At 35.2% G+C, this 26,049-nt stretch overlaps 1 protein-coding gene across 1 annotated transcript; it reads left to right on the forward strand.

Annotated features, from left to right (window-relative positions):
• Nucleotides 1–510: 510 nt before the first annotated feature.
• Slc35a1 (solute carrier family 35 member A1) lies at nucleotides 511–24,864 on the forward strand. Its single transcript, XM_063233195.1, has 8 exons — nucleotides 511–619; nucleotides 4,769–4,946; nucleotides 15,015–15,174; nucleotides 15,345–15,497; nucleotides 19,039–19,105; nucleotides 21,082–21,258; nucleotides 21,702–21,836; nucleotides 23,983–24,864. The coding sequence occupies exons 1-8, from the start codon at nucleotides 520–522 to the stop codon at nucleotides 24,108–24,110; spliced, it is 1,098 nt and encodes a 365-aa protein (XP_063089265.1). The 5' UTR covers nucleotides 511–519; the 3' UTR covers nucleotides 24,111–24,864.
• The last annotated feature ends 1,185 nt before the right edge of the window (nucleotides 24,865–26,049 follow it).

Genomic DNA, 26,049 nt, shown 5'->3' on the forward strand with positions numbered 1-26,049 from the left:
CTAATAAATGTTTAGTTAATGCAAAGATTATAGTGCTTCAAGTGCTTGTTGATACAATCAATACTGCTGAGACTGGTTATCTGAACAGTTAGAATGTCTGGCTAGTCAAAGACAAGGCTGTAGTGCACACGACTTACGGGTCATATATAATACAAATTATACTTTATACAAAAGGTAAGCGAGGTGGAAGTTATAAAAGCCGACGAAAATAATGTGTTACTTTATGAATTCCGGGATCTTCTCTAACAGCTTCGACGGGAATCACCAAGTCCAACTGCAAATCCTCCGGTGCGCCTCGTAGTCCTCGTCCTTGTGAGAGTCCCAGAAGGCAAGGCTCGGCTCCCTTGATTTCGCTTCCTTATCTGGCCTGGGTTTGTCAGAATCACTCCTCCGAACCTGCTGTCACACGTGTCACCACAGGCCCGGCTGTGGAGCACACCCCCGCTCCTCTCCTCTGGGGCCGGAGCGCGCCGCCCGGCGGACGCCGCGGGCTGCTCTAGGCCGAGCGTCGTCGTCTCTATGACCCCGAGGGGGCGGTGCCCGGGCCGTCGCTGGGCGTGCGCAGGAGCGCGCGCCGGAGCCGCGCGGGGCTGTGCGGGCGTCATGGCTACCCAGAGAGGTGAGGCTGGGGCTCCTGGGAGGTCGGTGCCTGCGGGAGCCACCTGCGAGCTGTGGTGCTGGCAGCCTTTATCGGGCAGCGAAGCACCCTCGGCCCCCGCTGGACCCCAGGCAGGGCCGAGGCGCCGGGTGTCAGGACTGGGTGTAAGTGTAGAGCTGAGCGCTGGCGCAGCCAGCTGCGGGCGAGCGGGTTTTCCGCGGAGGCTGTCAGCCTACACTTGGAGACTACGCCGCTTCCGGCAGCTGGTAGTGGGTGGGACCCCAGTTCTGGCCGCCGGAGGCCCCATCCACCTCATTTATCAGGGCAGTTCCTGGTCTTGGCTGCCCCTCCCGGCTGCCGTCTCCGGTGCTCCTGCTCTGCTGATGCCTCGTAGAGGCTTGCAGGCGTGCTGCGGTTGCAGGCACGGAAACATTACGGGAGCATCAAACAGCTCCGAAACCTGGAGGAGATACAGAAAAATAGTCGTTATCCCCAAGATAATGCCGTGTGTAGTTAATGCATGGCACTTTCGGGAAATAATACTTGGTGACAATTCCGCTTAGAGGATGAGTCTAACTCCAAGGCACTTGTGATTTTTGTTTTTTCTTTCTTTTCTTTTTTGTACGGGGGGTCGAACTCACAACCTCAAGCCAGGCAGGCGCTTATGCTGGTGAGCTAAACCCCCGGCCCCAAGGCACTTGTTTTTGGTAGTTTACACAAGTTGGGAGTAGAGCTGAGTTTTTGTACCATAGAGCAGTAGCAAGGACAGGCTTTTGGCCTAGAATAGGTGCTTTCATCTCTAAGTAAATATTCACTTAATAATAAATAAACACTTAATATTCTTTTACATGGGTGCCAGATTATTTTCCTAGTTGGGGAGACATTTTCATCAAGCCCTGCCTGGGGATGTCATCAACAGTTGCATATGGTGCCCTTAGGCATTATCCCATTTCTAATTAAGTCTAGATTTAAGAGTTTTTCTGTAGCAAAACAAGTTCAAGATATTCTTTTGATAACTTACATAGGACAGCAGATTAATGACTAGTGAGCACTTAAAGATTACAGAATCACGTGAAACAACTGTAACAGTGTACAGATTTAGGCTTATTGCTAGTACGGATTTCCTGTACCTTGGTTGTGCTACAAATCCTGTATGACAGTACAATTTTTTTTTGAGACAGAGTCTTGCTGTGTAGTTCAGGTTGGCCTTGAGCTCACTTTGTATCACAGGCTGGTCTCGAACTCCCAATGATCCTCCTGCCTCAGCCACCCAAGTTCTGGGATTATAGGTGTGTGCCATCACGGCTGGCTACAAATGTATCTCTTGATAAAATTACAGTTTCCTAGCTTCGTAATATTTACAAAAGACATAGATGCAACTTCCTGAATGTCCAAATTCTCAGGTATTACAGTGCCCCCCATAAAATACAACAAGCATATACTCCAGGTTCTTGTTTCTTTTGGGGACATTTCCCACACAGAAACAAACTGTATGGGAGTTAATGGGAACTTTGTGAGAAGAAAGGGAAAAAACAAGTGTTAAGGTGTGGCCACCACTTGAGTTGTGGGCTTGGTTTATACTTACTGGCCGTTGGCATGATTTGAATTGTCAGGAAAGCTTAATTACATGTCATAGACTTTTTATGTTACTTTGTAAAACTTCAAATTCCTAATAGTTGAAATTTCATCCTGGGAAATTTGTGAGTTGAATGAAGAAATATTTTGATCTAATAATAAACTATGTCAGAAAACATGTTTAAAATTATTTTTTAGAAAGTTGAGTAATGTTTCTGAAATGTTATTACATATCAGAGTCCTATATGTTTTACAAATACCTAAACTTACCACTTTTCTACTGAGATTAGTATTTTCAAGAATATAATATGGTTTCCATTTAATCACTGTGAAAACAATCTTTTCAAAGCTGACAGGATGTATGTGAAGGCTGTAAAAATTAGGACTAATATTGAACCATTCACCATGTTTTTTTTGGAATCAGCAACCTGTAATAAAGTAGATGTGAATTGTGCAGTCTTAACTGCTCTTATTTATGAAGTACTGATGAGCAAATTTTCTGTAAAGGGCTGCTGGTTTCTGTCATAACTACTCAACTCTGCAGTACTAGGGCAAAATACTGTATAGCCAGAATAGTTTGTAAAGAAATGAGTGTCACTTTATTCTAGTAAAACTTCATTTATGGACATTGAAATTGAAATTCTGTATCAATGTTACAATGTATACATGTTACAATGTAACATGTATAATGTTATTTAAAATATTTTTAATGATTTAAAGATATATCATTATGAGCTTGCAGGCCAAAATAAGTGACAGTATGGTTCGCTTACCTATGATCTAAGAAAGTGTTTTCTTCCATACTGATTAAAAGTTACTGCTAATTTTAGTTTTGAAGTCATACATTTTTCTCTTGCATAGGAAAGTGTTAGATCTGAGTAACTACTGTACTGCTCTGTACTGTACTGTTTACTTTTACATAAACATTGCTTTTTGGCTTCTTAGAGATTTTGAAAAGGTAATTTAGGTAGCTGAGAGCTCCATTTCTCCTGTTTGACTTTATTACTTTTTAGTTAGACTTGATGTCACATTTAAAAATAATATTTTTAAGCATGGTTTTTGCTGACATTTTTAGATCAAAATATTACATGAACCCTTAAAAATATGCCTCTTTACAAACTATGCTTTAATTCAGTTAGGGAAACTACGTATTTAAGAACCTGTTTCTTTGTTAAGGTTGTTTAAGAACCTAAGTTTCTGTGTTGCCATATTTAAAGTGAAGTGAAATGAAGCATTCATTTCCTTGTGATGGTCATCCTTGAATTGTGGTTAGGCTCCGGAGCAGTGGACAAAAGGATATTCAGCGTACAGAGTGGTTTAGTAGCAGCAGAGGCACTCGATTTTTGATTCTTAACCTACCTTTGCCAGAGTATGACCCAGTGAGTGGCCAAATCTGAGTACATACTTATATATGACATGAACTAACCATGGTTTTTTCTTTTAATTAAAACAAGTTTAAAAGTTTTTGAGACAGGGGCTAAGTTGCTCATGTTGGGGTTCACACTTGTGATCTTTTTGATTCAGGATCCTAGAATGTTTGGATTACAAGTATGTGCCATCATGCTTTTTTAAACAGATGAATTTTTGCAGTTGATTTGATGAGCGACCCCTAACTTCAAACACCAAATAAACGAAATGTTAGCTTTCCCAAATGATTCCATTATTCGTATTAGTGAATCTATATTGCAAAACATTGTACTTAATTTTAATGAGAACATCTGTAATGACTTTTTCTCCCTATGTAAAAACCCTTACTTTTGTCTGAACAGTAGAAATAGTTTGGGCCATGGGTGCCGGGAGTGTGAGCGTGGGAAGCACTGGTGGTTTACTGTAGGTGTCAAACTGGCTTTAGCACTTGGGATGGCTACTGCTCAGGTGTAATTGTAGGCAGTTCTTATCTCTTAAAGTTGTACATTTCCTGCATTTTGGCTTTTGTACAGCTTTGTTGTTACTAGTCTGTTTTGAATTATTTCTGATGTGTAATAAAATGAGAGACCAGATATAAATTTTACTTCTATAAAGTTCTGTATTGCTGGGGATTTAGCTCAGTGGCACAAGCGCTTGCCTGGCAAGCATGAGGTCATGAATTCGATCCCCAGTACCTAAATAAATAAAGTTCTAAGTTAAGCCTCATCTTTATTACTCACTTACTCCTTTTGCTTTTTTTCGGCTGCTTTTAAACTGATAGCATACACTTCTTTCTTAAATTTGTAACCATAAAGATAATTAAAATATGTAAGTTTCATCTTTAAATAGATTACTGGGCACATGGTCTTACAGTTGGGCGTTGAATAAAACAGGCTTTACTGTATTGATGTTTAAGGTTACTTGTGTTTTGTGACTTGTTTCATATAACTGGAAGATACTGGTTTAAAATAGGATTTTAAATGTCATGGGTTTTAAAAGATATTTTGTGCTGGAAATTGGAAAGCATTTTGGGCTATAACTAATTGATTAGCTTTTTAAAATTTTTTAAATTTTTATTAATACCTATTTGCAGTACTTAAGGATTACATTTATTGGGGGTTGGTGTATGTACATAACACAAATTATATACATAATCTTAAATAATATTTTGTTGCACCTATTTTCCAGAAAATGTAAGTCTACTATTCAAATTATACTGCTTGATAGTGATGACCCTGGTGGCTGCAGCTTATACCGTATCTTTAAGATATACGAGGACAACAGACAAGGAACTCTACTTTTCAACTACAGCTGTGTGTGTCACAGAAGTTATAAAGTTATTGCTAAGTGTGGGACTTCTAGCTAAGTAAGTATAAATACTTTTAGTATATTGTTATTTTTCCTCATGAAGTATTTTATTAGAAAATTCAAGCTACATTTTTTAATATTTGGTTGCTCTAGAGCAGTGTTTCCTAACTAGGGATGATTTGCTCCATAAGAGATATTTTTGGTAGTTATAAGTTGGGGGAATGGTGTGGCCTCTAGTAAGAAGAGGCCAGAGGCCACTAAATATCCCGTAATGTCCAGTATAGCCCTCAGCAACAGTTAGGTCCAGCTCTGTTTGTTGCTGGGGTCAAAGAGCCCAGCTCCACACCAGATGTCAAACAATAGCCCATGGGCCAGATGTAGCTTCCTACCTGTTTTGGTTGCTGTTGACACTATATGGCTTACAAAGCTTAAAATATTTACTATTTGACTTTTAACAAAACATTTCTTTGCTCACCCCTGTGTTATTGGAATATGCTAATACATATTTCTTTTGTTCTGTGTTAACTGCTTGTGCTTTTCATGAATTTTCTCATTTAATCTTTATGCAGTCTTGAGATAAGTACTATAATTTTTCTTATTTTATCAGTATAGCATGTGAGATGCATCAAAAGTACAGTATTAATATGTGATAATGCAGGACATTGAATCAATAACATCATATAAGAATTATTTTAGCTAAAGATGGAGTGAAAAAGAGGAGTACTCATAGGGAGTCTCAGAATCTTATTTTATTCTTAGACTCAGTGGAATTGTGGCTTAACACACATTTCCTAACCTTTTAAAAATCCTGTTAAGAAATAACATGGGCAAGGGTTTATGAAATTGGGACCTAGATGAGAATTCATACTGCTTTCAATACATGTGTCAGTGAGAGTAGGCAGGTAGGAAGGCAGAGCTTGTGCATACGCTCTTAGGTGAAAATAGACAAATCACATTCAATGATTTCTGAAACGCATTTAACATACTGACTAGTTTCTGTGTAACAGTTTTTATACTGGGTGCTGGTATACAGGTATGAATAAAATATGGTCTCCATCTTCCTCAAACAGATTTAATGGAAGAGGCAGAAAATAAACGAGTAAACACACATGATTTCACATGATCCTGAAAAATGATGATTTGGGGAGAGTGAAAAGAACAGAAAAACAACTTGAGACTAGATGGTAGGCAGCTTCAATATATTTGAACTTAAAATTATGTTGCAGATAGAGATACACTGGCAACGTAACTTGTCAGGTTAGTAAAACCAGACCTTCATGTAACAAAATTCATTTTTCTTGAAGTGTGCCTTTTAATTATGGAATTTTTCTCTCTGGATTATGTAGGATAAATGTGAGTTTTAGTGTACCTTTATATAAGGCTGTGTTTCAAAGGCAAAAGTCTAAAACTCTAGAATAATGTTTAAACCTCCAGGACACCTTCCATATAACAACCGAAGAGTTAACAAATTAATACAATCTTTTTTTTTTTTTTTTTCCTTTTTTTGGTGCTGGGAATTGAACTCAGGATCTTGCACTAGCCAGGCAGGTGCTTGCGCTGCTCAGCTATATCCCCAGCCAAATTAATGTAATCTTAAGGCTTAGCTTCTTTTAAGAAAAACACAAAGTTCCCCAACTTCCAAACAGACAAAAAAATTTTAACTCAGGAGTTACAAAGAACTATTAAAGCATTGTTAGCTGTTCTAAATTACAAGATCAAATCATGGTTCAGTGTGTTGTGCACCTGTGAAGAATTTGTGGCAATCACTATGAAAAAATTAGCAAAAAAAGCACTAAATCCCTCGGTATAATTTACCAGTGGGGCTAGTTTTCTATCAAGCCACCTACATAGACCTTTTCTTTTGACGATTTTCAAGTCTCGCATTGCTTCTTGTACAGGATTTCTTGCTTTTCTTCAGGTGTTTGATGTTATAGGTATAGTTAGCTATTATGTGGAAACTTTTTGGAAATTATGTCAAAATACCAACACAAAATTTTGAATTTACCAAGCTAGTCAGATGATGGTGTTGAAATAAATGCAATGTGGAAAAAGTGGTAGTTGTTTTGTTTGTCACCAGCAAAACAAAGGCCATGATCTCACGCACAAAAATTAGGCACAGTCAGAAAAAGGTAAAAGAATTACAATATACAGAGTTTTGGTAGTTGGCATTTGACATTAAATAACAATTCGGTATGGAAACGAACCCTTAAAAAAGACTTTCTTACTAGAAAAAGTACTAGAAAATTTAGAAAGCATGAACTAAGTGAAATAACTTTGCAGCTACTGAATTTTTGGAGCAAATATTAATTTGTAAGGAAACATTTTCCAATTGGTGCTTATTCAAAACACCAGTAAAAAACTACCAGGTATTCATACAAGAAAAACGGTTCATTTCTTAACAAAAGGTTTACTTTTATGAGAATATCAGTGAAAATGTTAACTTTGGAATGGTAAAAAAGTTAACGATAAAAAATTATTTCAACCTATGAAGTCACAGATAGGTAGTACAAAATGAAGTGATGTGCTACCTATACTGTTGAACTTGTATTTGGGACTGTAGCTCTGTGGCAGAGGGCTTGCCTCGCACATATGAGGTCCTGAGTTCAGCTCCCCAGTGGTACAAACTGAAATGATGTATTGTGAGTGCTTCTTCAGCAGTTTGTAATAAGACAGTTGATAATGACACTAAAGCACAGTTACAAACTTGGGAAAGATACCCAGTGAAAATACTGAAAATTGCACTAGATCTTGAATACACAACTATCTTATAATAATTTACATAAAGTAATTGCAATATGAAAAATATGAATGACGCATATAACAAAACTGTCCAAGTTAACTGGACAATTAAAAGTTCCTGCAAAGGTAAGATTTTCCAGATATTTTAGTGCTGCTATTTCTTTGCATATATGTCAAAGTATGGAATGAGGATGTAGCTAGTGGTGAGCAATTGCCTAGCATGTGTGAGGCCCTGGGTTCAATCCTCACTCAAGAAAAAAAAGGTGGGTTGAAGGCAACAAGATATATATAGTTTGTTATAAAGCACAAGTTGGAAAGTTGGATGTCAATGCTTTGCTGTGAGGGAGAGACTTCTATTAGGGAATATTTGTTACTCAAAACTTTTATGAGGTACTTTACATTAAAGAAACCAAAATTGGCTCATACTGTTGAATTTGCATTTAATGATTTTAATGTTAAAATAAGTTTCTAGAACTAAAAAATGTAATAAGTTTTTTATGTGTGTTATCAAAGTAGAAGCAATGTTGCATCATCTGAGAAAAGATGAAAATTTCAGGATATCACAGGATGTGAAAGAATTATGTTAAAAATAATCAAAGTTCTGTAGCTACCATTTAAGTGTTTGCACTCATCTTTCCTTTAACCCAACCTTTACCTGATATAAACCACAGTAATCTTACAGAGTTGATACAAATATAATCCAACAACTTCAGTTTATATGCCCTATTGAATGCTTAATCATATTATAGACTATCTCAGTCTGGCTGATTGCTTATTTAGTACAGTGATGCTCTTTGCTTAGTAATGTTTAGTTTTGGCTCATTGTTAAAATAATGATGTTATATAAAGTGAAGGATAGACTCATTGAGTAGCATAAGAAATTTTTAGTATCTTATGATCAATTTTACGTAGAAACATCACTGCCATGCCTAAATAATCAGTGCTTTACTCCCTCTGAACATCTGAAGCGTGTAGTTTTACTAAAGTAGATTCAAGTTATTGTTAATAAGATTAATGGAATAGCCAGTTTCATTTATTCACTTAGCAAATATTTATCAAGCCCCAATTATGAGTTCAACACTGTTCTAGATATAAGAAGTATAGTTGCATATTAAAGCAAATTTCTGCCCTCCTGGAGCTTATAGTCTATTGGAGAACCAAATGTTACGGTAAGTTAATAATAAATTGGTGGTGTTATGAAGGAGAAATAGAGAATGTTAAAAACAAGTATGGTAGAGAGCCTGTATTAGAATTGGAGACTTTCTTCTTTGGGGATGTTGCATTTAATCCTAGACCTGAAGACTGACTAGAAGTTAGGAAAGAGAAGAATGGAGCAGTTGGAGTAAAGAGAGTGCTGTTTGAAATCCCTGAATCAGAAAAAAATTGTTACTTAAACATTATCAGTATGTGTGGAGTAAGATACCAAGAGTCAAATACATTAGAAAATCACTGGATGGTTTAAGTGAGACAAACATGGCAAACTATTTTGGTTCCAGAGTCGCTCTGACCCCTGTAAGGAGAGTGGGTTGGAAAGTTGAAAGTGCAGTGAAGGGTAAAAGTCGGACAGAGGAAAACTTAATAGAAGCAAGTGATAGGGCCTAGAATGACAGTGTATGTAAGGAAGAGAGTTAATGGATTTGAGTTACGCTCTGGAGGTATGATGTATAGTACTTAATCATGTGTTTGAATAAATAGTTCTCTTTATTCAAAGGAATTTCATTCAATAGTCATCACTAGTATTTGAATAGAAACTATTGCTCCTAAATACAAGGTGGGTTCTCATGCGTTTTTGGCCATATTTCTGTCAACTGATTAGTATATAACTTTGTTTTATGTGTGTTTCAATTTAAAGACACTATTTAATACTGTGCTTTGCATCTTAAATACCCCCAAGGGTTATGTGCTAAATGCTTGTTAGATGGTGGAACCTTTAGGAGGTGGTGCCTGTTGGGTAGTCTTTTGGGAACTGTGAGGCCTCAGTCTCTTTGTTTTCTCTTTGCTTCCTGACCATGAGGTGAGTCATTTTGCTGCCTTGTACAAAGCCATGGGATCAACTGATCATGGTCTAAAATCTCCAAAGCTGTAAGCTAAAAATAAAATCTCTGTTATAAGTGATTATCTCAAGTATTTTGTTACAGAAACAGAAAGCTAACACATTTATTGATCAGTGTTGAATCATGGTCAACAGCACTATAATTTATACTTGAATGAAGTTTACCTGTCACATGTATTGTCTCCATAATGTTATATCATAGCTTTCTTAGGACACTAGCACTTTAGCACTATATTTGGAGGCCATTTTAAATAGCAAAATCACCAGCAAAAAGCAATAGAAAGTGAAAAATATGGATTTCTGAATTACTTTATTTTATAAATTATATATCATTATCGCTATTGTTTTTGAGACAAAGTCTCACTGTGAAGTGCAGGCTGACCTTGAACTCTATGTAGCCTAGGCTGGCCTTACATTCACAGTGATCCTCCCACCTCAGCCTGCTGAGTGCTGGAGTTATAGGCATGTGCCATCATGCCTGAATCATTATTATTCTGATGCTGAAAATGCCCCAGATTTAAACTTGGGATCTCCAAGCTTGTTTCTTTTTCACATAAATTCATTAGTCTCTAAACAGTTACTTTGTAGCATGGCAAGATGCTCTCGGCTTATTTTGCTTTTTACCTGCCCAAACACTGAAGTCATACATTTTTTCAAGGATTCTTTGTTCTCTTTATTTTTCCATAATGATATTTAGAAATCAGGCACCTCATGTACACACTGCTACTCCAGTATCCTTGCTTCTAGACCATTTCAGCAAATAGGAAATATATGCACATGTGTATACGTACTCATATTTATGTCTGCTTCCCCATATTTATTGTCTTTATACCAGTAAGTTTACTGGTATATATTGGTTGACACCTACAGCTAGGATCCAGCCATCCTGAGGAGGATCTAACCTTGCCCTTACTCATATTTGTTCCCTTCTTGGTATTTTTGTTACTCATTTGAAGTAACAGGCCTTTTTGTTTGTTTGTTCTTAATTTAGGATTCTTCCATTTTCATTGATTTTACTTGTAGTTTGTAGAATATGAAAATATACTTCAATCTGAAGTCATAAATGCAAGAAAAAAGAATGAGGAAGAATTAATGGACTTAAACTACTTTGATAAATAACGTTGAGATGATCTAACTGGTGAATTTTATTTTATTTTATTTTATCTTTTGGTACTGGGGATCAAACTCATGACCTTGCGCTTGCCAGGCAGGCATTTATGCTACTGAGCTAAATCCCTGGCTAACTGGTGAATTTTAGATGTGCAGGATGTTACTAGGCACTGTATAAAATACACTACTCCGCTGAATTTTTTTCATACTTAAATACTTACCTTCCCTTTTTTTTTATCACTTAAGTATTTCAAAGTACTATATTAGAAATCTGTGTCTTTCTTTCTAAAAATTATATGGTATTCCCTTATTTAGATATAGGCTATGTGCGATTCTGTTGATGGACGTTTGGGTTGCTTTCAGTGTTCTACTACAAAACAATATGTAATAATTGTTCTATACACATTGTTACATACCTATTTGTATCAGATCACTTTTAAATTGAGCAAGAAATGAATGCACTCTGCTTTTGAATAGGAGAGCAAATTACAAGTGATGCTACAAAAGCTCTATATGTAAATACTTTAAAAATACTTAAATATTAAGTCCCCAGTTTCTAAGCTGTATTTTGAAATGTAACCTTTAAAAAAGATTTTTTTCATAAAATTACTAATATAATTCACAGGAAAATTAAGCACTCGGACACCTATTGACAGTGTGGATTAAAGTCCACCATTGGTGGTAATAAGGAAAAGGAAGTGAAAACACTTTCACGTTGCTCTAGAACAAAGCCAGCTTTTTATTGTTTGCTGTTCACTGCAGTAAAAGACTAAATGATTGTAGCAGGATGTGCACATGCTATGTACATATACCTTGGGTGTGTTTTATTGGTAAAACAAATGGATTTTCTATCTTGAGCTACCTAGCCATATCAAGATAAAACAGTTTTACTATTTCATAGAATCTAATACCTAATGTAGCTCTCAAACAGAATTTCCAACTCTGTTTCTCTTTCCTGCTGGGTTTACATTTTACTGTACCTTCATACCCATGTTTTAATGAGTTTTGGGTCTTAGGGAAAAAGTCAAAGTCATTTATCTCATCTGATGAGTATTTTTGTTCTCAGGTTGGCCTAATTATTGTTTTTTATATCTGGTCCCTCAAAGTCTTTTGCGTGTTAGTTATATTAAACTTTGCAGATAAAAACTTTGTAAACAAAATTTAAATTTCTTAAGCTCATATTTAACTTCTGCTGTATTCCATTTTGAACAGTGCCTTGGTAACCTAACCAAGGATTCTATGCTTTCCAGTAGTTCTGATCAGAAAAGCTGAAAGAAGCCTACTTTTGACCAAACATAGGTCAGAGAGAATTGGTTTAAGCTGGTGGATAGGAAATTTAGGAGGGAAAGATAGCATTGAAATCTCTCTGTAGTCAACATGGAGCTTGACCCAAGACACCCACTGTAAGCCAGAAGAAACCATGCTAGCAGGGATAACCAGGAACCCAACCCACTTACCTTCCAGCCTGCCGGCCTACAGGCCAGGAAAGAAAAAGAGGCCCTGCTTCCCCACACCTGTAAGCAATCAGCCGACTCAGAGGAACACAGGCTGAGATGATAGTAACTAAAGTAAAGAAACAATGCTTGTATTGGTTGATTGACTTTGCAGGCCTAAAGCTGGTAGTCTAAGCAACTATTTAGAGGCTAACAAGACGCATTATGGTAACCATTACTAATTGCCTACTGTCTTGTTTAGAAGTTCTGTATCATTTTCTTTGTTTTGGTTGATTTTATTGTCTGACGGTATCAACAGCTATTTTGGAGACAACAATGTACAGTACCCATTATTGATTTCCTATTATTGTGTTTTGAAGTTCTGTATTGCTTTCATTATTTTGTTTTGATTGTTTTTATTCTGTTTGATTTTGTCGGTTTGGGCAGCTATTTTGAAGATAACAAGAGGCATTTTGGGAGCCATTATTACCTGTTATCTTGTTTTGAAGTCCTATATCACTTCCATTGCTTTGTTTTGATTGGCATTATTCTGTTGTACTTTATTTGGTTTTATTCTCTTTAAAGTTAAAAATAAAACAAACATGGAACTTGAGGATTTCTTCAGGTAACCAATATTGCACACAGATTCTATATCAGTGTTAAAAATTAAACAAAATTAGTAGGAAAAAAAACTGAATCTAAGAAGCTTTTTGATTATATATGCTCTCATCTTGAAAAATTATTTACATAATTAAATCTTTGTTTTTAACAAAAGGTGCACATTAAGGTGCTTGATTTGACTCCCAAGAAACAAAGTCAGGAAAATGGCCTTTAGTTTTTTTTCTTGTACAGTATTCAAGACTGTAGTAAATTTAGAACTGACTTTGTATTTTTGTCTTTGTATTAGAAGAAAGGACAATATAGTAGTATGTTGGGGAAGATACATTATTCTTGTTATTTTTAAAAAATACTTTTAGTGAGTAAAGCTAAATACAAGCTATATTCTTAATAAGTTACACAGGATGAATCTGACTACAATAACAATAATTCATCCCCTTTTAAACTTCATGGGGTAAGATTCCATTTATTCTTATGCCTCATAAATCTGCTTGTCTACTTTCTGATTTTTTTTTCTTAGCCTCTGTAACTTATTTCAGTATCTTAAAACTATATTGTCATAATTCTAAGATACTATAGTGAAATTTGAGCCTTCCAATACTCCTTCTTACACTTGGGTTTCTCTAGTATCTACCTACATCAGAGGGAAACAGACAAAGATACCTAAACCTTCCCGGCATTGAAAAAACAGCTTTTGAGTTTCCAAAAAATAAGATCTGGCCCAAAGAGATGAAAACCTAAAGGTTAATCTTGGTGTACTGTACTGTACTATACTGGTTTGTCACACTGAAGGAACAAAGAGTTCTGATTGGCTACTAATTGTTTCATGCAAAAGCTGAAAAAGTTGGAGAGTTAAGAAAAGTGAAAGGAAGAAAATGGATCACAGCTTGGTTTTGGTGCAGGTTTGGTCATTCAATAGTAATTAGGCCTTACTACAGTATGGTTAAAACAGCAGTAATTGGCCCTTAATGAAGGTCAACCAGCCTGTTTTTTTGAACGGCTAAGAAAGTCATTAATATTTATGAAGACTTATTTCTAAGAGGCAGAGATAAAATAGCATTGCCCATAGTTGAGGATTCGGGAAATGATAGTAACCATTATGCCTTGAGGGTGTAGCTTGAAGAACCTCCTGTAGGACACAAGTGAATATGAAGGAAATAAAGCATGAGAATTTGGCAAGTTGTATTAAATGTATCTCTAAATCATTCCTTTAGGGTAGCACTTGGAGTATACATTAGTGTATAGGTTTTCATTTTAGAGGACATTAAAAATAAAATATTCAATTCAAAACTTGATTCTAATATTAACAAAAATAGAGCTTATTATGATTATCATAAATACCTATGTTATCAATGAAGATTCTGGTTCTTGTAAAGGAATTTTAAGTTGTGTTTAGGACCAATCTGGTAAAGTACTTTTTTGCGGTATTGATACTTGTAAGAATTTTATTCTCAGGAAATAAATGATTTATAGCAGGGAAACTGCAAGCTGGATTAGTTTTCCTGAGCAAAAATAATTCAGATTTGTGAAAAGCATGCATAATCAATATGCAGTCAAGAATTTTTTGTACGTTATGCAGTTTACTTTTCTTGACATCAACAAACTTTTCAGATTTCCCATAAAATTATGCAGATTGGGCTTAAAATTTTGACACTGTGCTAATATAAATTAGATTAATTGTATCTACTATATTTTCTAAAATAAATGAATTCATTTACAGATATTGACCTGAATCATTTGATTCCTAATTCATATAATTTCAAAATAAAAAGTAAGCCTTTTTCTTTTGCTTGTACTTTAAATGTGTTGTCATGTGGGAAAAAAGTTTTAAAAGGTTAACTATGAAGTCTGGCTAGAAAATAATGAGTGAACTTGATGCAGTATGGTTAAAGTGGCAGAAGATTAATTTTTAATTGTTTCCTCATCTCATTACTTAATATATACAAAAGCTTCTGAAGCTTTAATCAAAAGTGGTAAACTTAATGTCAGATTTTTCTAAATCTTATATTGTTCAAATAGAAATACATTAAATTTCTTTAACTCTAAAATTAGTTAGAAATTATAATGAATTGTATCAGTGCACAAGATAGTTATCTGTGTGTGAAGGAATTTTATTAAAAGAATGTTAATTTTCTACTTTACTATCTTCCCATTTCCCCCTTTTGTTTCCAAGAGAAACTGGTAGCCTGAGTAGATTCAAGGCCTCTTTAAGTGAAAATGTCTTGGGGAGCCCTAAGGAACTGATGAAGTTAAGTGTGCCTTCATTAGTGTATGCTGTTCAGAACAACATGGCTTTCCTAGCTCTTAGCAATCTGGATGCAGCAGTATACCAGGTAAGTGTAGCTAATGATAAGTTGTAAAGTCTTGAAACATTTTTATTATAGAAAGAATTTTAGTAATTATATCACATTGTTAAATAATTTTCTCAAATATTAATGATTTTAGAAATATTTTTCAGAGACTAATAATAGCCAAATTTATTAATTCATTAATTTGTTGCCAGGTGACCTACCAGTTGAAGATTCCCTGTACTGCTTTATGTACTGTTTTAATGTTAAACCGGACACTTAGCAAATTACAGTGGATTTCAGTATTTATGCTGTGTGGTGGAGTCACACTTGTACAGTGGAAACCAGCCCAAGCTACAAAAGTTGTGGTAAGAAACAAAATACATACCAAAACTAATGTAGGAAATTTCTACCTCAGTCTGATACATACAGTTACACTGATGTTTATAGCATGATCACATTTCTTTGATTTAAAGTAAATTTTGCCTTTTAGAGAGGCTTTTTAAGTTGTGCTGTTAACGATAGTAATACAGACTAGTTTTCTGTTTCTTGAAGGAATATATTAAATATATTAGAGATAATACATTATACATGTTTCCCATTCCTTTGTTTTACAAAACTGAAGTCCAAAGAGATACAATGACTTGTCCAAAGAGAGAGTTAATCACTAATTTGTGACTAAAACTGTCAACTACACAAATTTCTACATGTTCTTAAAAACATCTCAGACACACTAGAAAAGGTTTTCTCTATTTGGTTTTCATTCTTTCCCCTTAACATGATAACAGGAATGGTGTTCTGAGCATTGATAATGAAAACAGGGCAGAAAAAGAAATGCCCTTTACAGTTTTCAAGAGTGAATATTAAGGTACATACCTGATTTTATATATTTTTAATACTGCATGTCTCAATCATTTATTCCCTAAAGAGAAGTAGGAAGTGGATCTCTGGTGAATGCCTTCTAAAAGTCAGGGGTTTTCTCTATACTCAAATACACACTCTTCAACTGTTAGCAAATAGACCGTATTTGTCTTATGAAGGGCAACTAGGAATGGACAGTTTAAAAAGTGGCAAGTGTGCTTCTTTTTAGTAGTTACTCTCCAGTTTGTAGAGAAATCTATTTTTAGAAAATGACTTTTAGATTAATACTTACTGCATTCAGATATTGTGAAAGTACATTCATATCCTTGGTGACATTTCAAAACATTTATTAAATATGCACCAATTAACTCAGTACAACTTCATATAAATAAATTCTTTGGGAAGGCAAACATTTAAATGTTAAATGTGAGCTATAAGTAATATCTTACTATCAGAAAAACCATTAGGTCCATCTTAGATACATGGAAAGTATGTTAGTTGGAGTAGGTTAAGGGCAGTTTATTCTACTTGGACCACTCAAGATCCTTTTGTATTTTAAGCAGAATGCAGATTCTTATAACTACTTATCATCGTTCTTGTTAGAATAATTTAAATCCGTGCCAATTCCATAAGGTGACCTTGTGAATGCTTGAAGATAACCTCACGTCCTCATCCCCCAGGTGCCCTCTGTCTCCCATTTACAAAACTCTATCCTTTCCATGGTATGGTTTCTAGATGGAAACTTACTGGTCCCTATCTCCAGCCCAAGACTTATTTTTCTTCTAGATGCATTCATTGATCTGTCCTTGTTCCTCAGTAGGTCTTAAAACTTCACACCATTCTCCTCCCTCCTTGTTCTGAATCAGCATCAGATTATATTAGTTTTCTGGGGAGAGCAGGGGCGTCCATTTTAGAATTGACTACACACAACTGTATGTAGCTGTGTCACAAAATTTGTCTCAAATGTCTCATATAGCAGACTTAATCCTAAACGAAAATACAGGATGTTTGTACTTCGGCAGCTCATCCTGTTCTGTGTCAGCCCTTTGAGTTCTTCCCAATTTCCACCTATTAGCTTTCCCTTTAGTATGCTCTCTAAGAGTGGGAAAGTCTTGAGTGAAAATTTTACAACAGGATCAGGGTTCCAAAGGTTGCCTTTGTTTGGTGGTTTTGACTTGGATCTCTTAGAAGGTTGTAGTAAAGCCACTGTTTAGGGCTGCAGTCAGCTACAAAGGTTTGCTTAAGCCCTGAGGATGTGTTTCTATGTGGGTTTATCATACTCTGGACAAGCTGGCACTGGTTGCCTGTCTAGCTTGATTTGATCCTATTAGCATTTTTTTCTGTATGAACATGGGCTGTTCTATTATCCTCAGCACACTGTTGGGTCTGCAAAGATACTGGGCAAATCTGTCAGATTTCTTGCCAAACACTGCCTTTTTGGAATTCCTCTTATCATTTAACTCTAGGAATCCTTTCAGTAAAGAAATCTGGTATGTTTCACTCTGAGGGAAACCATACTGTTTTCAATGGTGAACATAAGTTCAAGTTGTCTGTATTCTAAGTATGTTTGTATTTAACAATTATCATTTATAGGGAAAAATAGAAACTAGATTTGAGTAACTCTGTTGTCATCTAATAGCACATTATCTAGCTCAAGAAATATGTTCTCCTCGAATAAAAAAGCCATATTTTAAAAAGCCTTCCTTAATGTTTTAAGCCCCCCCCCCCGCCGTAAGCCTCTGCTTATTCTGAGTTTTTAATTCCTTAATATTTTAAAATTTCTGGTTGTATTTCTCTTGATGGTCTGCAGTTCAGTAAAGACATCTTAATTAGTTATGTTGATTTCTTCGTTTTAACTCTTTACCAGAAGTTCATTCTTCAGGACCTCTTAATCCCTCTTGAACCATTTTTCCACCAGTCATGGAATTCTAATTGGTAGTTTATCTGAATTCTGATTTATTCAGGATTGACGCAGTATCCCTAACTGTGTGTGTGGCAGGCACTCGTGCTAAAATGACATGGTTGCCTTCTTGATCCTATTTCCATCATGTCCACTTTATCACCTGTCAATTTCTTACCTGTCCAGAGACCACTTACTGTTTCCTAACTGTAGAGATCAATAAAGCAAGTCAAAAATTTAGTAGATACTATCTAAAACAGGTTGCTGGGCTCATCCCTGGGATGATGCCTGACAATTTCCATTTGTAATAAATTTCCAGGTGATGCTGCTGCAGCTGGTCCAGGGAGGGACCACACTTTGAGAACCACTGGTCTACAATGTCTTCTGTTTCTCCTTTTATCTTCATACAAACATTTTAGACCAAGCTTTCTCTCTCAGGTACTTACTCTCCTTACATGAGGCTTATTTATTTTGAACAAGGCATATTCTTCCTTGTAATATTGCAGTTGAGTCTCAGTCCTCTTTAATTTTAACAATATTGTTGAGAAATCTCAAGGAAAGAGATGAAAGTGAGAAAATGAATTTGGAATAGTAGTTTGGGACCTCATACACAGGCATCTCCGGGCATGTCTCGCAGTATTACGGTTATATATACTTGTCAGTCTCTCCTACACATGAAACTATAAAAGAACCAGAGTTTTGTGAGTACTGCCTTCTTTGTTCAGTATACAGCTATGATTTTGGTACACAGAAGGTATACTATAAATATTCAATGAAAATTCAGTTTAAAAGTCCGATCTTCCATACTGTAGGTGATGAAGAATAAGTTACCACCATTTTCATGACAACACTATAAGGGGTTAGAGTCATGGCAGAAATCAAAATTCAAAAGCCAGCTAAATATGGGAAATTGTGCTAGAGTGCTTATTAGCATTAGGAAATAGGATTATCATGTCTGTGATTTGAGGGACACATTTTTAAGTGCTCTGGTTAATTTCTGGAATAGACTTTTTTGATTGGTCTTATTCTACAGAATAGCTGTGTCTGATATAAAATATACTTTTAGTAGAATGTTAACACAGATTATTTGTTTAGACTTAGATGAATTCTATTTGTTACTAAAAAACCTTTTAAAATTACTATTATAGGTGGAACAGAACCCATTATTGGGTTTTGGTGCTATAGCTATTGCTGTGTTGTGCTCTGGATTTGCAGGTATGTCATGAAAAATATAGTTTTACCTGTTGCCACTTTTTAAAAACATACTTTAAGAATGGATCTAGGGGGCCGGGGATTTAGCTCAGCGGCATAAGCGCCTGCCTTGCAAGCAGGCAGTCGTGAGTTCGATCCCTGGTACCGGTAAAAAGGAAAAAGACAAAAAAAAAAAAAAAAAAAAAAAAGAATGGATCTAGTTTATTTTGCTCTAGCAGAACAGTTTTATTCCTAGTAATCCTTCTATCTTCTTATGCTTATTGTTCTTTGTCACCTGTATCTCTCGTGTGTGGCATTGACTCACTTTAGACCTCAGTCCTTATTTAGACTTGCAGTTATCTAAGAATGTACGCCTGTCATCCCTGACCATCTCAGTCTAACCAGCAGTCCAACAGTAAACAAAGTGGGGGAGGGGGACTCAAACTAGAGGAAATTAACTTTCAGAAAAGTCAACTAGCTTTATAGTTTTCTAGAACCGGCAATAGTTCTTGCTAGTGTAGGCTGCTAATATAACAGCTCAAAAACTTCAAGTTTCCCTTCAGCAGACTGGGAGCTATAGAATAGAAAGAGAACATAGATAGAGTGTTTTTTAGAAACAATACAAAAACAGTTGAAAGGGAGAGAAGAAACGTAAAAATCACATCAAGAAATCAGGGAAGTCTGGGTCATATGTGTTGAGACAACTGCTTCTCCAGCAAATCAAGAAGTATTAATGCTAAGTGCAATATAAGAAAGACATTTTTAAAACAGTTCCAACAGAGATGAAATTTAAAGCTGTTTTTAGGAGAGAATATATTAGTAATAGCTTATGTCTTTATCCTTATTTGTACCTATTTTAAGCATTAGTAATTTTTATTTTTGAGGAGGAAATAAACTGTTGGTTAAATGACATACTCTATAGGAAGAAAACTTCTAAATTTGGAAATATACTTAAGTAATCGTAGTATTATCTTAAACCTTTATTATAAGATCCAACAAATTAGGAATAAAAATTGAGTCACTCAAGAAATAATACACTTTTGATTTCTAGCAATACTTTTGAGCAGTTATGTCCAACATTGTATTTAGATTACAACTGAGGAAATGGGGTGGTTTATAAAGAGTAACTGAGTACTGAGTAAGTGGTTTTCCCAGACATAAGATCAAAGATAGAAATAAGAACCGCCTTTTATGTTTTCATTCTTTGGCTCTTTCCAGCATAAATTCATGAAAAATACTGTTTTTTTTTTTATTATACTTTACATTGATAAGTATTTTAGTACTACATAAGTCTCTAACATGTTTATACCTAAAACTTTTTAAAAAATATACCTTCACTCAAATAACAAAGCTTACAAGAGCGGCATATGACTGTTGAGGGTGGCAGAGTCATGTATTCTTTTAGAATGTCTGAAAAGTATCTAAGGAACCTCAAGCCCAGAAAGCATGTGTACACACAGTTTATTACCTACTTAGAAGCTGATGATTCTTCTGACATTGTGTATAAACCTGAAAGGAAAATGACTTCACTCAGCAAGTTCTAGTTAATTTTATTTTGGTTGTATCATTCTGAAAAACAAGTGGTGATTAGGTTATTCTAAAAAGTTAGGTGTATTCATTTTTAAGCATCATTATAGGAGTATGATTAAGATAATTCCATCTAGTATTAAAGTTTTCCATCTAACTAAAGCAAGTCTTATTGGTGTTAAGTAGCATACAGTACTTTTGTGATGTATCTTGCTGCTATAATAAAGGTAGAAATGTTTTTAATTTACAGCGCCTGTTTATAAAATTCCCCTTTAGTTATTAGTCATTAGTTATTAGACTGTATGGTCTAAGAAATGCAAATTAGTGTTGTTCAGTATATGTGTCATAATGTACATAGTAAATGTATGTTTAAAGTTTGTTTGTTCCCATCATACTTTGTATCTTTAGAGTATGTTCTAAATGAAATATATTTTAAGTTAATTCATAATGTTGTTAATATTTTTATCTTTTAGGAGTATATTTTGAAAAAGTCTTAAAAAGTTCAGATACTTCCCTTTGGGTGAGAAACATTCAAATGTATCTATCAGGGATCATTGTGACATTAGTTGGTGCCTACTTGTCAGATGGAGCTGAAATTAAACAAAAAGGATTTTTCTATGGTTACACATACTATGTCTGGTTTGTCATATGTAAGTATCGCAGTATTAAAGCCTCTAAGTAGACCCTTTTTTATTTTTTTGAAGTTAGATGTTGCTTGTAAGCTTTGTAGCATTTTGAAATTATTCCTTTGATACTTTGAATAGCAGTTGGAAAATTTACTTTTGGTTTTATTAACTTTTGTGGCATAGCTATCACAAAGCAATTTTGCCTTTACAATCAAAAGTATCTAATGTGTTAGCAATAAATGTATACAAATTTAGTAGAAGACCACACAGCCTTTTGGGCATCTGAGAAATAGTTATGTGGGAACCATTCAATTTTAGTACAAACTCTCTCAGATGACTATTTCTAGAAAAATAGTATTTTCCCTTTCCTAAGTAAAATAATATGCTATGTCTGATGAAAATTATTTCACCGTCATGGAATGTTTCATTTATTTGAGTGTTAAGGTTTTATTTTTTTGTATCCCAAGTTCTTGCAAGTGTGGGAGGCCTCTACACTTCCATTGTGGTCAAGTACACTGACAACATCATGAAAGGTTTTTCTGCAGCAGCAGCCATTGTCCTTTCTACCATTGCTTCAGTGATCCTGTTTGGATTACAGATAAGTATGTTTCAGTTTGTTTTGTTTTCTTGGAAGAGCCTCTTACTTCATGATTCATTTCTTCTCTTATTGAAAATGGCAGTTGGAGTCAGGTGGGGTGGTGCACACTTGTAATTCTAGCACTCAGGAGGTAGAAGGATCACCTTGAGTTCAAGGTCAGCCTGAACTACACACAGAGATTCTTTCTCTAACTCCTGGCAGTTGTCCGTATTATTTATAGGAATGTCTAGTTTAGCTACAATTTACCATGGAAGTACAGCAGTTCAGAGTTGTGTGAAATGTGTGCTAGCAGTCATTAGGCCATTTAAATGGTTCTAGAACTAAAACAAGTGCTCATTTTATGTGCAAGCTAGGAGTTACTAGAGTGTTTATAGTCAGCATCTTTTTAGTTTTAGAAACAGGGTGATTTGAGTCAGGGTGAAGGTGGCCCTATATCTGTAGATTCTGTACCTGTGGATTCAACCAGCCATAGATGGCAAATATTTCAGGAAAAATTATCTCTGTACTGCCTGTGTAGAGACTTTCTTGTCATTATTTTCTGAACCATATAGGTATGAGTAATCTATGAATGATTTAAAGTAGATGGGAAGATATGTGTTAAGTTCCATGCAATTTGAGTATCTGCAGATTTTGGTATTTGAGGTGGGTGCTAGAACCAGTGCCCCCTTAGATACTCAGGGATTACTACAGTATGATTGGGTATGCAAGGGAACAAATTGGAGGACTTTAGAAAATGATTACTTTCAGCAGTGGAATTAAACTAGGTTTATTTTGAGAAAAGCAGAAAACATGTTTTATCTTTTTTTTAAAGCAGCAATAGTAAGCAGTTCAGGGTGCTTTTATGGTGTGTAGTAATAATTATATTTTTATCAATCAGTTACGATACTAATATATGTAGGAAAGCTGTCAGAGATCTAGATAAAGTAAAAGCAGAACTGGCCTATATTTGCATTTCTTTGGAGAGCTGATTACTCTTAAATGCAAATAAAAGAATACAAATGTTGCAGAAAACCTAGAAAAAAACATTCTGTAGTAGGGTAGAAATCTTGTCTGTGCAGCTTTGGGAAAATTAATGCAACCTGTGTCTTAAATTTTCTTCATCTGCAATGAGAATAATGTTGCCCATCTCTTAGGGTTGCTTTCTAAGTGATCTACTTGAAAGAGTACCTGCCACATAGGAAGTGAGCTATATAAGGCCAGCCATTTATCACTGCAGTGTGAGATATCTCTAGACCTTCCCTTCCCTTAGGTGTTCTTACCTGATTAGAGGTGTTCTTACCTGATTAACTTTAATTATAGTTCTGATCCTTCCTTATGTCGAACATTAGTCCTTATGTCTTTTCTCCTGAGAAAAATCTGCTTTTGGTTAATGTTTTTTCTAGGCAAAATCTTTTTGTTAATTAGTTAAACATGATAATAAACTACTACCCTTTTTAAGGGCAAAGATGATCTTTTCTAGTAATTAAGAATGAGGTAAAATCATAGCTTTGTATCATTTTTTACATACCATATTTAAAAGCTGTGAAGACTGCAATTGTACTTCACATAGAATGTTTCAGCTTTTATTAAAATGTACACTTTTGATATAAGCACTTACATCATGCCTGCATGTCAAGATTGGAGCAGCTCTAATGTCTTACATACTCATATTTTAGGATTAAGATACACAGGGTAAGTCTAACAGGAAATTTATTTTATACAGTAAATCACCATTTCACCTTCTGTTTAGAAATTTTCATTAATTTGAGTAATTTCACACCTAACTCTTTAAATTTTACTCAATTTTTTGCCTAAACTTTACAGGTTTCTGGTACCACAGGAAAGCCATGTCCCATTGCATTTTCTTCTGTATTCACATGTACTTCCTTTAAACTGAAGCTATTATGGTGTCAGGGAGCTCCAAGCTAGGCATAACTGTGTCTTCAGCAGTGTGTGATTAGTAAACAGTGATCATCACTTCCTTGATTTTACTGTTTTTTCTTTTGCTAGAATGGGTAACCTTTCTAAAGTTTACCATTAGAAAATTGGAGTATCTAGCTTTCTCATACAATTGATAACGTTAACCCACAGTTAAAATTTTTAAAATTTTTACATAAATGATTGTTACAGAGTTTTAAAGGCACAAACACAGCATTCTTTTCCCCCCACAGCACTCACCTTTGCTCTGGGTACCCTTCTTGTATGTGTTTCCATATATCTCTATGGATTACCCAGACAGGATACTACATCCATCCAGCAAGGAGAAACAGCTTCAAAAGAGAGAGTCATTGGTGTGTGATTTGAGCCTCAGAAGATTCCTACTATGATTAAACAGCTTGCATTAAACTAGAGCCTTAAGTCAGTCTCAGAAGGTAGCTTAACCAAGAACAAGTTAACTGTATGGCCTAAGAAGAAAGAAGAAAGCTGCAGAATGAACTGCTAACACAGAGACAACTGTAGACTTGTTGAGGATCAAGCTATATTGTTTTAGAACGAAGGAATTTTATTGTGTATATATATATATAATGTACATAACAAGTATGAAGATGATACGGTATTAAAAAATCATATGAAGCTTCTGAAATCAAGTGATAAGGTATGGAATACTATCTAGAGGTGAAAGTGCCAAAGCCATTTCTGTACTAACTGTTCTGTTGTTCAGGTACCAGGGGAGGATGACCTCTCCTCTGTCATGTACAGTATTTGGTCTCAACAGCAGTAAAGACCTAGTTGTTACAAAAACCGAAACAAGACAGGCTAGTTCAGAAACAACCTGAATGTGTAACTTCTCAAAAGGAATCTATTTTGTAACTCAGTGATCTCTGGGTGGTGACTGAGTACTCCTTTAGTGCTATATTTGTGCCATTTATTGTCCTGTTCATATTTCTTTGCTGTTACATATACTTGTCCTCAAGAAAATTTCTAAAATGTCACTTTTATACCTTTTTTTATATAGTTGTTGGGTTCTCAATAATTTGTGAAATTTCAGTGTTTTAAAAATATTTCTATAATGTTAATGTGGGAAATTTAGCAATAAACTTTATTTATATGAATCTTCTTGAATCACTTTTTTTATTGCAGATATGACCATGCAAAAACATAAAAAACCAAAATGTTGATTTTTTTTTTTTGCTTTTCCTGTATGTGGAACTATAAAAAGTAAAGTTTGCAAATAACGGCTACTACCCAAGTCTGACAAGCCTGAAGCCTAATAAAGGAATTTATAGGTAGTACCACAATCAGGGATAATAGGGTTTCAACCTGTAGAACTAATGAATAGACTTTTCAGGGAGCTGCTTTGGTGTAGGCTTGGGTCTAACTGTTACCATTCCTGTATCATTTACTGAAGATTTAATACCCAGGAGAATATCATTAGTCTTAGAAAGAGGAAGATTCCTGAAAGTGGAGAGGAATATTGGACATGTAAAACATGATGGTATTGTAGATTTTAATTCCATGTCTGGTTTGTGCTGAGAAATGTTTTTGTTACTTTAAGCAGAAAATTAGTTATCTGGAAGCCATTTTACTTAAAATGGAGGCATGGATAAGTTTTCTAGGACCAGGGAAGTAAACGATTTGTTACTATAAAGTGATGTTTATCCCAACTGAAGAAGCTTTAGTTCATACTATTTTATGTAAATAAGGATGGTTTCAGTGAAATAGATGTTCACTGGTATTAAGACTTTTTTTTCTTCTGCAGTGCTCAGTATCAAACTTAAAGTTTTCTATGTGACAGGCAAGTTTTGTACTACTGAACCACACCCCTAACCCTTAGAAACTTCTATTAGCAACATTTTTAAGAAATTACAGCAGACTTGAATAGAGTTGCTCAGGAGGATGACTGTGCTGACAGAATATACCACACGATACCTCCTACTTGTGTCATCTAATCTTATCAATCCAGTCACACAAAATATACCTTAACCACACAAATACATGGAAGCAGTGTTTAACTCCAAAATGTTCAGTTACTACATTTTATAAAAGATCCTAACAACATCTCTACAAGTAACTCCTTGTAGTTAAAATGTATTCAGTCCCTAAGTTTACAGAGTACATTACCAGGATATATCAACTAAAAGTTAAGTATTAGGTAGGCTCTCTGGGAGTAGTTATCATTGTCAATGAAGAGGTTTACCTTTGGTCTCTGTATTTTTTCAAAATTAGCCATGATTTTAAAAAATTAGGATCCTTCTCTCATCATCAGTTACTTAAAATATCAGATCACCTCAGTGATA

Source organism: Cavia porcellus, unplaced genomic scaffold (genome assembly GCF_034190915.1).
Source record: "Cavia porcellus strain 051 isolate PalLab524CR breed Dunkin Hartley unplaced genomic scaffold, mCavPor4.1 scaffold_22, whole genome shotgun sequence".
Classification (NCBI taxonomy): Eukaryota; Metazoa; Chordata; class Mammalia; order Rodentia; family Caviidae; genus Cavia; species Cavia porcellus.

What these genes read in the sequence shown, in the direction of transcription:
- Slc35a1 (XM_063233195.1), top strand. Translation starts at nt 520, where the DNA reads ATGACCCCGAGGGGGCGGTGCCCGGGCCGTCGCTGGGCGTGCGCAGGA. An exon ending in GTTGTGCTCTGGATTTGCAG is followed by an intron (nt 19,106 to 21,081) that starts GTATGTCATGAA and finishes TTTATCTTTTAG; the next exon opens with GAGTATATTTTGAAAAAGTC. An exon ending in CCTGTTTGGATTACAGATAA is followed by an intron (nt 21,837 to 23,982) that starts GTATGTTTCAGT and finishes TTCCCCCCACAG; the next exon opens with CACTCACCTTTGCTCTGGGT.